Source organism: Rhagoletis pomonella, unplaced genomic scaffold, assembly GCF_013731165.1.
Source record: "Rhagoletis pomonella isolate Grant_MI unplaced genomic scaffold, Rhpom_1.0 Rhpom_scaffold_00006, whole genome shotgun sequence".
NCBI classification, from domain to species: Eukaryota; Metazoa; Arthropoda; class Insecta; order Diptera; family Tephritidae; genus Rhagoletis; species Rhagoletis pomonella.
In genome coordinates this window covers 45,515,076-45,528,019 of record NW_023458560.1, presented here as the reverse complement: position 1 = coordinate 45,528,019, position 12,944 = coordinate 45,515,076, and the positions used below count along the sequence as shown (strand labels likewise).

At 34.1% G+C, this 12,944-nt stretch overlaps 1 protein-coding gene across 1 annotated transcript in view; it reads left to right on the top strand.

Moving 5' to 3' along the window:
* The first annotated feature begins 492 nt into the window (after positions 1-492).
* Positions 493-12,944, top strand: part of LOC118741944 (striatin-3) — a 66,138-nt gene continuing 53,686 nt past the window's right edge. The window contains exons 1-2 of the mRNA XM_036473913.1: positions 493-515; positions 569-1,162. Of these exons, the coding sequence (XP_036329806.1) occupies positions 767-1,162 (396 nt within the window). The 5' untranslated portion in view covers positions 493-515; positions 569-766. The remainder of the gene's footprint in view (positions 516-568; positions 1,163-12,944) is intronic.

Here is a 12,944-nt window from a genome sequence, read left to right as displayed (position 1 = left end):
AATTCTATAAACAGTCAGCTTTCACACAATTTAAAATGTACACGTGTATTTAAAAATGTCATGAAAATTGTGTTGCTAGCTTCATGTTGCAAAAATGTTGCAAGCTTTTTCACAGCGTGAACAGAATACTACTTTGCCGAGGAAATGTTATGGAATTTCACACTTATTTAACAGAAACAAATTTTATATGCACTTTAACAGCTTTTTCACGTGAAACAGGAATTAAATACTATGCTTAAGAACAAAGATTTTTAAATCGATAAAAAATTAATAAGAAAATTTGAAGGATTTTAGATATTGGGTATGGTAGCACGAAATGTCACAATCTGCTTAATTGTCAGGTTGTTAATATGGCGACGAAAAAGTGACAATGGAACTACCTTGTTTTTTGTATCATGGTCCAAATGACTTCGTAAAAAAGTATTAATATGAAATATTAAGAAAATAACAACTGTAACAAGAAGCAATAACAATTAATTATAATTCTACAAGCGCCATCGGATAGCATCGCATATGTATGTATATTTTATCAAATTGAGTCTCCTAAACACATATTAAATTCTTTAAGGCAGCTAAAACCCACTGATAAAGCATTGCTAAGGGCTACTAATTGAAAAGCATAGAACTGTTTCCTGCAACGCCGGTACTAATTCTAAAATAATAAAATACTACGCATTTTCAACAAGGAGCTCACAAGTAAATAGTACATATAATTAAAAAGCAGCAAAACATCCGAAATAAAACATCAGCGTAAAAATTATTTCCGATGGGCACTAATTCAGGAGCGACAACTGGTATAAATAATAAACCCGTCGGTGCGGGTGGTGCGAGCGATAGTAGCGTCGTGGGTGGTGGCGGTGGTGGTGTCAGTGGTGTTGGCGGAGTTGGTAGTGTCGGCACCAACAGTTTGGGCGGTGTTACCGGTGTTGGCGGGCTAACCGGCGGCAATGCTAACAGTGCGGCGGGTACTGGCGGCGTTGGTACCGGCAGCAGTGGCAGCGATGACTGTGGCAATGGTGGTGGCGGTGGACCTAGTGGTCAAAATAATCAACAAACAACACCACAATACACCATACCAGGTATACTACACTTCATACAGCACGAATGGTCACGGTTCGAATTGGAGCGCTCCCAATGGGATGTGGATAGAGCAGAATTGCAGGTGAGCCTAATATACAAATTTATACATAACTGATTAGTGTGTGTTAGTTTTTAAATCCACTTTGATATGTAGATATTCATATGTGACTTGCGGTCCTTTATGGTGCCAAATTAGTTACATTTGAGTAACTTGGTAAAGGTTCATTGTCTTATTCAAGCTTCACTAGTTGCAGTGTCTTTGGTTTTAAAACAGACATGCATAAGCTGTTTGTCCGTTCGCTATTTATTCACACATACTCTTATGTGCCGATTAGTATTGAATTTTCCAGTCGAGCAATTTTTATATCTATTCAGGTATCTTAAACCATTCATAAAATATTTAAAAGGAGTTATGTTTAAATAAAATTTAGAAATGGTTTCACATAAATGTTTATTTTATTATGATTAAATTTTGGAAATCAAAAAAAGTTTATGTACACTGGCGATCAAAACCGAGTGCATGTACGACATTCTATTACTTACATTAACATAACTTTTTAAATAATAATTTTAATATAAATTTTCGGCAATTGTTCCTTATTTTATAAAGAAATAAAGCCTAGAATGCAGAAAGACTAAACTTAAAAAAGAAACAAGCGATTCACGCTGATGTTAGTTAATATTAAAGGAATAATGAGCAAGGAAGTCTATCTCCATCTTCTCTAAACAAATTTGCCGGACTTTGTAGACAAAAGTGCATACCCTTTGGAAGAAGTTGTTTGCAAGCAGGAGGGAGATCCAAGTCGTTTGTGTTTTTTGCTTAAAGATTACTTGTTTAAGTTAAGTTTTTAAGATCGACCTATCTCGGCAGCTAGTTCGAAAACGCTCTATCTCAAAATTCGGTTCAAAAACGCCCTATCTAACTTCAAAATGTATTGAAAATATGCTGATATAGGGCGTTTTTGAATCGACAGCTGAGATATAGGCGTTTTTGAAACGAGTTCTGAATTAGGGCGTTCTTGAAAAGTTTTTTGAGATGGAGCGTTTTCGAACTGGCTGCCGAGATAGGTCGATCTTCCACTCAGCCATCGATATGTACTAGGATTTATGCCTTAGATAATAAGGACCAATTGCTGAAAATTACAAAGCAATCCGCTTATTATTAAAAAAGTTATGTTACTGTAAGTAATAAAATAAATAAATAAATATTATAAAATGTCGCACATGCACTCAATGTTGATCGCCAGGATATAATATTGCAATTTATCTGAGGCTCTTTCAACGGTGACGGTTGTGACATTTGAAAGTTTACCTCTTGAACTACATATCGCTAGCTCAGAAAGGAGAAGTTGCTAAATCAAAACAATTTGTTAAAATTTTTCAATAGAAGTTCGCTGTAATTGTACCAATCGTGTGACTACAAAAAAATTTTCCCAATACAAATCTGTACAAATGTACCAATCGTGTGACACTGTTTTAAAAGCAATTCGCACACATTCGACTGCAACATAGCCTTACTTTCTACAGCTTTTTTACACAGTGGAAGAGGTGTTTTCCATCAAAAAAATTACTATTTTACAAGAAAAAACTAATGTATTAAATTTTGTGACGGGCGTGATATTAAAAAATAAAAAAAAAATTCAGTATGTACTTGCCCGAAACACTTGAAAATAACATTTGCTTTCCTATGTAGTCGATTATTGTCATTTAACCAAAATTGACCAGTGGAAATGGCAATTAACCTAAATGCTCCGACTAGTCGATTTTCCAGTCTACGGGAATCGACCCGTATAAAGGCAGCTTAAAACAAAATAAAAAATACGATAGACTGCGAAAATTAGCCTTGTCAATATTAAAGATAATAACCTTTCATATGAGTTTGTAAATGGTACGCCCTAAGTTAAAAAAAATATCGATTGGAATATAAATTAAGAAGTTTTGGGTTTCAGTCTTGAAAGTTGGATTTATTTATTCTTTACTAGAAATAATACGCTAAAATTTTTAAGTTTATCTTCATTTCGTTCGGTATCGATTACCGTTGAATGAGCCAACATTTTTTTTTTATTAACTACGAATAACTAGATATGGCAAATTGATAACTACGTAGACTACATAAATATACATATCCATATTAAATTTCGAATAATGTTCAAGCATTATTTTATCGTTCACAACTTATTAAGAGCTTTTCTTTATCAGCTACTTATTATTTGGCCTCCGAAAGGCAGGTTGTTCTAAAAGACAATTTTTCTTAACAGAAATGTGTCACACTTTTTTCTTACGTTTGTAGAAATCGGCAAATTATTCCTTGGGAAGGGTTAAGGAATGATGTAATATTTATCTGGCAACAAGATGAGTCACTTGTTGAGCTTTTAAAAATAACACTGAGACAAATGGTAGGGGTCAGTGATCGGGAAGGGTTCAAACTACCGGGGAAAGTTATATCGGTAAAAAAGAAGTTATACGTGTCCCGGCGTTTTGCTGGGTCACGTCTAGGAATCGAGATATATCGATTTGAAGTTAGTAACTATCATATAGGGCAAATTGTCACCTTTGGTGGTCTTTTTTTTGACATAAGTCGAGAACCACTAGTCCGATTTTGCTCAAACAAATTTAAAAAAATTAAAAATTACAATTCCTTTAATCTGTTCATATAACGTTTTTATATATAATCAACAGTTTTGCCGGTAAAAATAATTGTATGAAGAAAAAAAATATTTTTTGCCTAAAATATTAAATTTTTTTATTTTTTAAATTCATAAAAAATCTAAAACGGAAAAAAAGGCAAGTCATATTACTTTCACGCAAAGTCACATAACAAAACTGTTTTAAGGCAAAAATAATTTTTTTTTTCTTCATACATTTATTTTTACCGGCAAAACTGTTGAGTATATAGAAAAACGTTATATTAACAGATTAAAGGAATTATAATTTTTAATTTTTTTAAATTTGTTTGAGCAAAATCGGGCTAGTGGTTCTCGAGTTATGTAAAAAAAAAAAGACCACGAAAGGTGACAATTTCGCCTATATGATAGTTACTAACTTCAAATCGATATATCTCGATTCCTAGACGTGAACCAGCGAAACGCCGGGCCACGTATAACTTGTTTTTGACCGATATAACATTTCCCATTGGTTTCATCCCATCCCAATTTTGACTGTCGCATATAGTATTATACTACATTTATAGGTATGCATGTTTGTAGATAATTATTTAACTTGTCAATAGCAATTCATCATATAGCATAGAGGTAGGTAGTATGGATATGTTTTTTTCTCATTTGAAATTTGACAATGACAAAATTATCTCGCATTAGGTAAGATGGATGGCAGAGTGGTGGTGAGAGAATTCTTTATATGCCATTAAGGCCTTAAACTTATGTGAGCCGGGATTTTCAGTGTGCGACCAGTCACATTCATATAAATAATAGTGTAAAATATTAACTAAACACTTTCGATTTCAATCAAAATTAGGCTGATAATATCTAATGATAACATTATCTTCATAGAAATATTAAAAAAATATTTAGATTTATGATTGGTGAACTTTCTCCTCTTCACTCCTTGGCGGCAACAATGAACCGGTTCGATGGTGAATCTGTCCTTGAAACTGTATATCTAGTATAGTTGGTGGCAATTGCAAAATGAGTGAGTATCGTTATTCTACAGAAATAGCATATGCTTAGACTTATTTCAGACGAAATACAATAAATGCCTTATCAAGTAGTGCAGTGGCGCTGATGGTTGATTTAACGATGGTCATTTGAGATAGACCACTGGACAACTCATCCCAGGAACACACGGGAGTTCACATACTCGATGGTACAGCACGTTGGTGTGATCGGCCATTCACGGCATTTTTCTAACTTGACGATTTTTAGTAATAGCTCGACTCCAGCGCCTCCCGGCGCCTCTTTTTGCAATAGTATTGCCCTTACCGTTACCGCTACGTATATCAAATATGAGCCAAATTGGATCATAAATACGATTTTTTGTAATAACTCGACTCCAGCGCCACCTAGTGGGTCAAACCGTGAATCTAAACTATTCAGAAACCTACTAAACACTTACAAAAAATCTCTTATATTTTTAGAAACTTATTTGTTTTATTATTTATTTTAGAAATTTAAATTGTTTTTATTGCGTTAATTCCACCTTCTCTTAATTTTTAACCGACTTCACAAAAAGGAGAAGGTTATCAATTCGTAGCAATATTTAAAAAAAAAAAAATTTATGTATGTTACCACATAACTTCGGACCAAGTTAACCGATTTCCATAATACTTTTTTTTAAAGGAAAGGTGTTACCCCACAGGTGGTCCCATACTAATTTCGTTTAAAACCGATCCTTGGATCATGAAGAAAAAAAGATAATCTTAAACTTTTATATGAGAATTGAAGTCGGTTTTGTTTTTTGCTTAAAAATTACTTGTTATATTTTACTGATTAGAAAGAAAAATGTATTTGTTTTATTTAATTTAATTTTAAGGATTTTATTCTAAATTTTTATTTCATTTTTTTAGCTTTTTTAATTAAATTTTCTTTTAGTTTTAAAACTTTGTTTTAAAAATAAAAATACTTTTTTTGTTTAATTTAATTGTTAATTATTACTTTCTACTTTTTTTTATTAATTTTTTTCTTTTTATAATTTAATTTTTAGTTTTTTTAAGAAAAAATATTTTTTTAATTGAATTGAAATTTAGTTTTTAAAAGTAATTATATATCTATGCTTTATTTTCATTTTACATATTTTTATTTGATTTTTATTTAATTTACTTTCATTTATGTGATTTTATTGTTTAAAAATATATATATACATACTTTTTTATTTAATTTAATTAAAAAAACGTATTGCTAAAATGTGAACAGAATAACGCTAAGGCCTATTTTAATTAGTCTTTCGAAAGACGGTAATGAGCTTTCAAGATAGCTGTCAGAATTGGCAATTGTCTTACCAATGACTTTTTTCTACAGTTAGAGAATGCTTACCATCGACAACAGGATCTAGATGTCCTTGTTGTGGACCGATATTGTCTATGAAAAGCTATATGTTTAATGTGTTTTTAGCATTCTAACAGCGTTTCGAGTTTGTCTAATAGGAAAATAGCGCTTTCCCTTTGTAAACGAAATCTCCTATGGAATTATTTATCTCGCAAAGCGTCATAATGATCACTTCCTTCTACAGTTGATCTATTAAAGAAATCTGAGATAACGTAATCAATGATTTATTCATCATTGTTAGAATACAGTAATACTTTTATCTGTTTGTTTTTTTAAATATCTCACTGTTGTGTAAGTAGTTGGCAACCCTATGTATGCATGTTAGTAAGTAAGAAGCAAATGACAAAAAAAAATAAAAGAAGATTCAGTACAAAGCAACCACTCGTGTCGAACACTACATAACATGGTGTCAGATCGCGGTCAAAAAATAAAGAAATAAATATATATATATTTTCATCATGCCTACAGAGAAGGCGCAACCAACAGCAGAATGCAGTAAAGTGGTCAGCATGACTACAACAGTTACCCCATTGGACCTAAAGGCAACCAATTTGTCACTCGCATGGAATAATTGGAAAAATTCCTTCAAAATATACATGCGTGCAGCGAGGCTGGAGCAACAGACCGACCAGCAAAAGGTGGCACTATTGCTGCACCACATAGGACCGGATTCGCTCTTGGTGTTCAACTCGTTCAACTATGATATTGATACGGTTGGCTACGATGAACTCCTAAAAAGTTTTAACGACTACTTCGTGCCTAAAGTGAATGTGGTTGTGGAGAGATATCGGTTCTTCTCCAGGAAGCAAGCTGAAGAAGAGACAATTGAAGAATTCGTAACTGTTTTAAAGAACCTTAGCCTATCATGCGAATTCAAAACTTTACGGGAAGATTTAATAGGAGACATTTTTGTGTGCGGGCTTTCGCCAAGGTTTAAAAGTGTCAAAGAACGCTTGCTCAGCGAAGTGGACTTAAAATTAGATAAAGCAGTGGCAATCGCAAAAAACATGGTCTTAGCCAAAGAAAACTCAGCCGAATTGGGTGCAGATAATGAAAAGTTTATAGCAGTTATCAGGAACAAAAGTGGTGACCACGCAGTTACGCAACAACAACAAACAAAAGTGCAGGCCGTTACTTGTACCAAATGTGGAACGTGGCATAAATACAAATGCCCAGCAGAAGGGGTAAAGTGCCATAATTACGGTAAACTCAACCACTATGCTAAAATGTGTTATATGCGAAAAAAACCTAACGGCGGTGGAAATTCCCGTGTATATGTGAGAGCGGTCGAAAAAGTAGCAGGCAGAGCCGAGGACAATTCAGGGAAGCAGATGTGTATGTATGAGGCGGATGAAGGCGAAGAAGAAAGCTCGTTATTTGTTGGCGAAATCAGCGAGCGGCAGGCGGATACGTACAAAAGTAAAGATGTATGGTACATAAATATATACATAAGTAAAGTAGGGTTAAGATGTCAGGTCGATACAGGGGCACAAGTGAATTTGATCTCGAAAGCAACAGCAGATTTGTTAAAAGCGCAAATAAATTACAATGTAAAGAGTTCAATTAGAACTTTCAGTGGTGAGAAACTGGAAGTAGTTGGTACAACCAACCTTAAATTTAAGTATGCAAACAAGACTTTTGAGGCGATATTTTACATACTAAAAATGAGTTGCAAAAATGTCATAGGTTTACCTACAGCAAAAGACTTAGAGCTTATAAAGATGGTTAATGAAATAAAGAGTGAAGATTTGTTGGAAAAGTACGCTGAAATGTTTAGTGGATTGGGTGTATTAAAAAGAAAGTGTGGTTTACAACTGAAAGAAGGTAGTATCCCAACCGTTGACGCATCGCGTAGAATTCCATTTAGTTTGTATGAACCTTTAAAACGAGAACTGAAACGAATGATGGACCTTAACGTTATAGAGCCGGTAGAAGGCACAACAGAATGGGTTAGCTCTATTGTGATTGTGACCAAACCAAATGGCAATTTACGTATATGTCTAGATCCTAAAAATTTAAATAAAGCAATAGTAATACCGCGTTTTACGTTGCCTACGGTGGAGGAATGCAAGTCTAAAATGTTTGGGTCTCGAATATTTAGCACATTAGATGCCAGTTCGGGCTTTTGGATGATCCCATTAAATGAGGAGTCTTCGAAGTTATGTACGTTTATAACTCCGTTCGGTCGTTACAAGTTTTTACGTCTGCCTTTTGGCATAAATGCTGCACCTGAAATATTTCATGCAGAAATGGTGAGGCTATTTGGGGACATTCAAGGTTTGATTATATATATGGACGATTTTTTGATACATGCATACATAGGGTTGCCAACTACTTACACAACATCTCAAAAATATTTTATTTCCATTAACTTAACCATTTAACTAATCCTCAAAAATTTTTGGGTTAATTATTTAAGTTTTTATCTCGTGAGTTTAGGCCTAACCTTTTGTTGTGCAAGCAAACTTATCAGTTTAACCGATAAACTCTGAGTTATATACATAGATAACCTGCCGTTCTTTTGAGTATGCAATTTTGTAGCCCATTATAGCTTAGTATAAAAAAGTGCAAGTCGTTAAAAATTGACGCTGATTTTTGAAAATTTTGCGCATTTTCTTTTTAAATTTTAAATTTCTTTAAATTTAAATAAAACCCTTAAAACAACTGGATGTCGGAATCTTTATTATAGCATTGACACATTAAGTTAAACTTTTGGCAAATAAAATTATACTCTGGGCAAATAGATTTAAACTTTCAGCAGATATATTTAAACTTTGGGTAAATAAATTTAAACCTTGTAGTAGGGGAGCCCACGATGCTAAATCGGGATTTACTCGAGCATCATTTTGACCTATTGGATTTTGAAGATTATGTGATGGGAAGAGAAAAAGGTCAAGTGAAGTTTTTCCTTACAGCGGTGGTTGGAGGATCTACAGGCTTCCAAAAATCACTGGACAACTCATCCCAGGTACACACGGGAGTTCAACATACTCGATGGTACAGCACGTTGGTGTGATGAAGTTACATGTATTTACTCGAGCGCGTCAGATGTTGATAGTGAATAAATCAAACGTATTTCTGATGGCGGAGACATGCTAATCTGCCATTGCATGGTAGGGGTACGGAAGGGTCAAAAATGGGTGACGAAAAAATTTACTTGAGCGCGTCAGATATTCACAAGGGATGTTAAACCTCCCATTCAATAATCTGACGATTCAAATGTGACGCAAGCCCGTGGCGTCTTCTTGAAGATGCAAAAAAAATCGCCATTTGGATTTACTCGAGCGCGTCAGATTTTCATACAGAAGGTTCCTCTCGACGCCCTGGTCGTGCTGTTCCATAATCTGACGATTATCTGGAGGGGTTAAAAAAATAATTTCGTTTCTGAGATGCACAGTCAACCAAACATATATTATTGTAAACACTTATTATTTTCTCCGTGCAACTATCAAGTCCGGTTCGACTTGGTCGTCAATTTCTTCTACATTTTTCCCATCTGTAACAAGAAGTAATTGACAATATTTTTTTACATATTAAATGAAAAGTGTGTTATAGAATTCACAAGGTATTATACCTAAATCCCCTAGTATAGTCCAACAAGTAGGGATGCAAATTTTGGGGAGTAACATCGATTCATCGATGTTTCGATGCATCGGAAAAATGAACATCGATGCTAAAATACATCGAGAGAAAAACATCGATATATCGATGGTATCCGATGTTTCAAAATTTGTTAGGTTGTAGTCACATTAAAAGGAAATATACATATATATATTAATACTTTTCAGTTCCAAATCTCTGTTCAATTAGAAAAATATTTACATATGTATGTATTTCCCTGTATTTATTTACTATTCCTTTACCCTTCCTATAAATAGAATAGAAATGCATGGCGTCGGAAGTTTGCTGAGCCTTATGACTAAGTAAGCATTTTTTATATCGAATGATAAGAATGTTCCTCAAAAGTATAAGTAATAAAATGCATGGCCAGTCAAAAAATTTTAGGAGCATAAGTCGATGTTAAAACATCGCTGAAACTAGCATCGATGTATCGTCAATTTAGCGATTTTAGGAAATTGTAAAAATCGATGGTAAGCATCGAATTTTGAACCGATATTATCGATGTTTCAAAAATATCGATGCATAGTTTGCATCCCTACCAACAAGTTTTTTGACAAGAATTTGATCCACACAACACACAAAAACCATTTCCACTGGTCATGAATCACAAAATTTAGTTAGTAAAATTTCAAAGGTTATATTTCATGTAACACCATGAATTAAAAAAGTAATTTTTAACTGATATTTGTTGAGCTAAATGTTACATCATGTGCTTCTAATTTATCTTAATATAATTTTAATCTAATACTCTTTCGATTTACGATTATTTCTATCCTAATTCAAACTATTTTGAAACTGGGATTAAAGTAATCGTAATCGTAGACGCACTTAATTACACATGTAATTTCATCACTCGGCTCAAATTTATCAGCCGGGCTCCCATTTTCATTTACTTTTGCGTTTGGCGTTTTCGTAAAAATCGTACGTTTTTATTTTTGGGTGCTCTTGAATTCGACAAGATTAAAGAAAAAGACAGAATTTACTAAGGCAACCCTCAATTACATACCGATTATTTGACAAAGTTAATCGATTTATCGACTGAATCAAATCGCAAACAGCTGTTGTATCGGCAATTTTGCTGCAGAAAAATTTGAGGTGTGGTCCGTAAATATTTAATTAAAAAATAAATTAAATCTAATATTTATTTTTAAGGACGGGAAATGTATCTTAAGAATTTCTTTTAATAAATAAAAGTTGTCCAAGCTTGTATAAATCGGTTATTTAAGCGTGCGACGTCATTTACTTCTCATTCCACTAAGTCTAAAGTTTCCGATTTGAAACCGCGAAAATTTTGCGATATACGATTGTGAGAGCGCGCAATTATGCGATTTGAAAACTAAAACGCAAAATTTTTGCGAATTCGGAAACGGGAGCCCGGCTGTATATAACCGTTTTGATTCGCAAATGCTCATACTTATTTATGTATATAGCGGAACAACACACGATCCTTTATACCATGTTTTGACCGACATCGAATTGAATAAAATTGGTTTTCGACCTAAAACTTGTGTTTTCGTCCATGTAAAATCTGTCAAACGAAACTTGAAAACTCACGTTCCACTCATTCCAATCGGTGTCTTCACTAGTTTCTTTCGATTATTTATCGAAGTGGAAGTCATATTTTATCGTCTTTAATAGGCCATTTCGGATTTATTGCTAATTGGTTCGCCTAATACCATGTTCTGACCGACAACGAAAACACTTTGAAAACGAGATTTGGAATTGTGGGCTGAAGGCTGTTCACACCGGCTGTTAGTGTTTTCGTTGACATTTCTTACATCCTCTGGTTGCAGTTTTGCTACACAAAAACAAAACCAAAATGCTTTTCCCACATTTTCTTTTCATTAGCAACCTCTTACTTTCATTCTTATTTTACTTTGGTCAGCCAATAAACAATAAATACGAAATAGCGTATTAAAGATGATAAAATATGACTTCCAATTCGATAAATAATCGAAAAAATCTAGTGAAGACACCGATTGGATTGAGTGCAACGTGAGTTTTCAAGTAGTTTTCAGCGAAAACTGGTTTTCGTTTGACAGATTTTACATGGACGAAAACACATGTTTTATGTCGAAAACCAGGGCTCGAATCGTAACATCGGTTCACTGATCGAAAACGATACGAAAGAAAATTACGTGATACGTCAGGCAGTATAAGCTGAATGAGACACAGAGTACGTTCACGTATGCCATAATCCGAAAAATAGGTTTTTACGTGACGAGTAGTACGATATCGTATGTGACGATTCGAGCCCAGTTTTAGCAACGAAAACATGTTTTCGATGTCGGTCAGAACATGGTATAAGTAAAATAAGAATGAAAGTAAGAGGTTGTAAATGAAAAGAAAATGAAGAAAAGTATTGTAAGATGTAAGAAATGTCAACGAAAACACTAACAGCCGGTGTGAACAGCCTTCAGCCCACAATCCTAAAACTCGTTTTCAAAGCGTTTTCGTTGTCGGTCAGAACATGGTATTAGCGAGCGATTGTTTGGGTTAATTCTCACATTTCACTCGCAAGTGGTATCATTTTGCGAGCATTTGGTCCGCTGCATATTCTTACAGTCATGTGATTGTGACAAATAATATGAACGGAAAACAGCAAACGAATCAAAAAACAAATAATTTTTAGCAAAAAAAAAACCGACTTCAAAAAAATTATATATATATCTATATATTTCATGATCCAATGATCGGATCTAAACCAATATAGTATGGGACCACCTCTGAGACACTACCTTTCCGTTGCAAAAAGAATTAATAATCGGTTGACGTGGTGCAAAGTTATGCGGTAACATACATAAAAAAAAAAAAAATATTCCGACCAACTGATAACCTCCTCCTTTTTTAGAAGTCGGTTAATAACAAATTTCGTAGAAAAAACTGTAGTAGTTTTGCAAAACAGCAAGTGCACGCGGCAATCTTTGTTGGCGGTTTTCGTTAATCCAGCTTGTGGAAATCGTCAGATTATATACCTGCCGTTATCCTTCAGCTGTTTGCTTCATAATAAAAAAAATTGAGCGCGCTCGAGAATGTCAAGGTAACGTTTTTTTGCAAGTTTGCGACCCTGCCAAATCAAATCGTCAGATTATTTAAATACACACTTTTCAGCATGTAATTAACCCACCATTTCTTAATCTGATGCGCTCGAGTAAATCTACCTATCAATTTTTTTTACTATTCTGATCAGCTGTCCTATGCGCGCGGCTCTACACAGATGGCTTAGATTTGGCAGAGGTACTC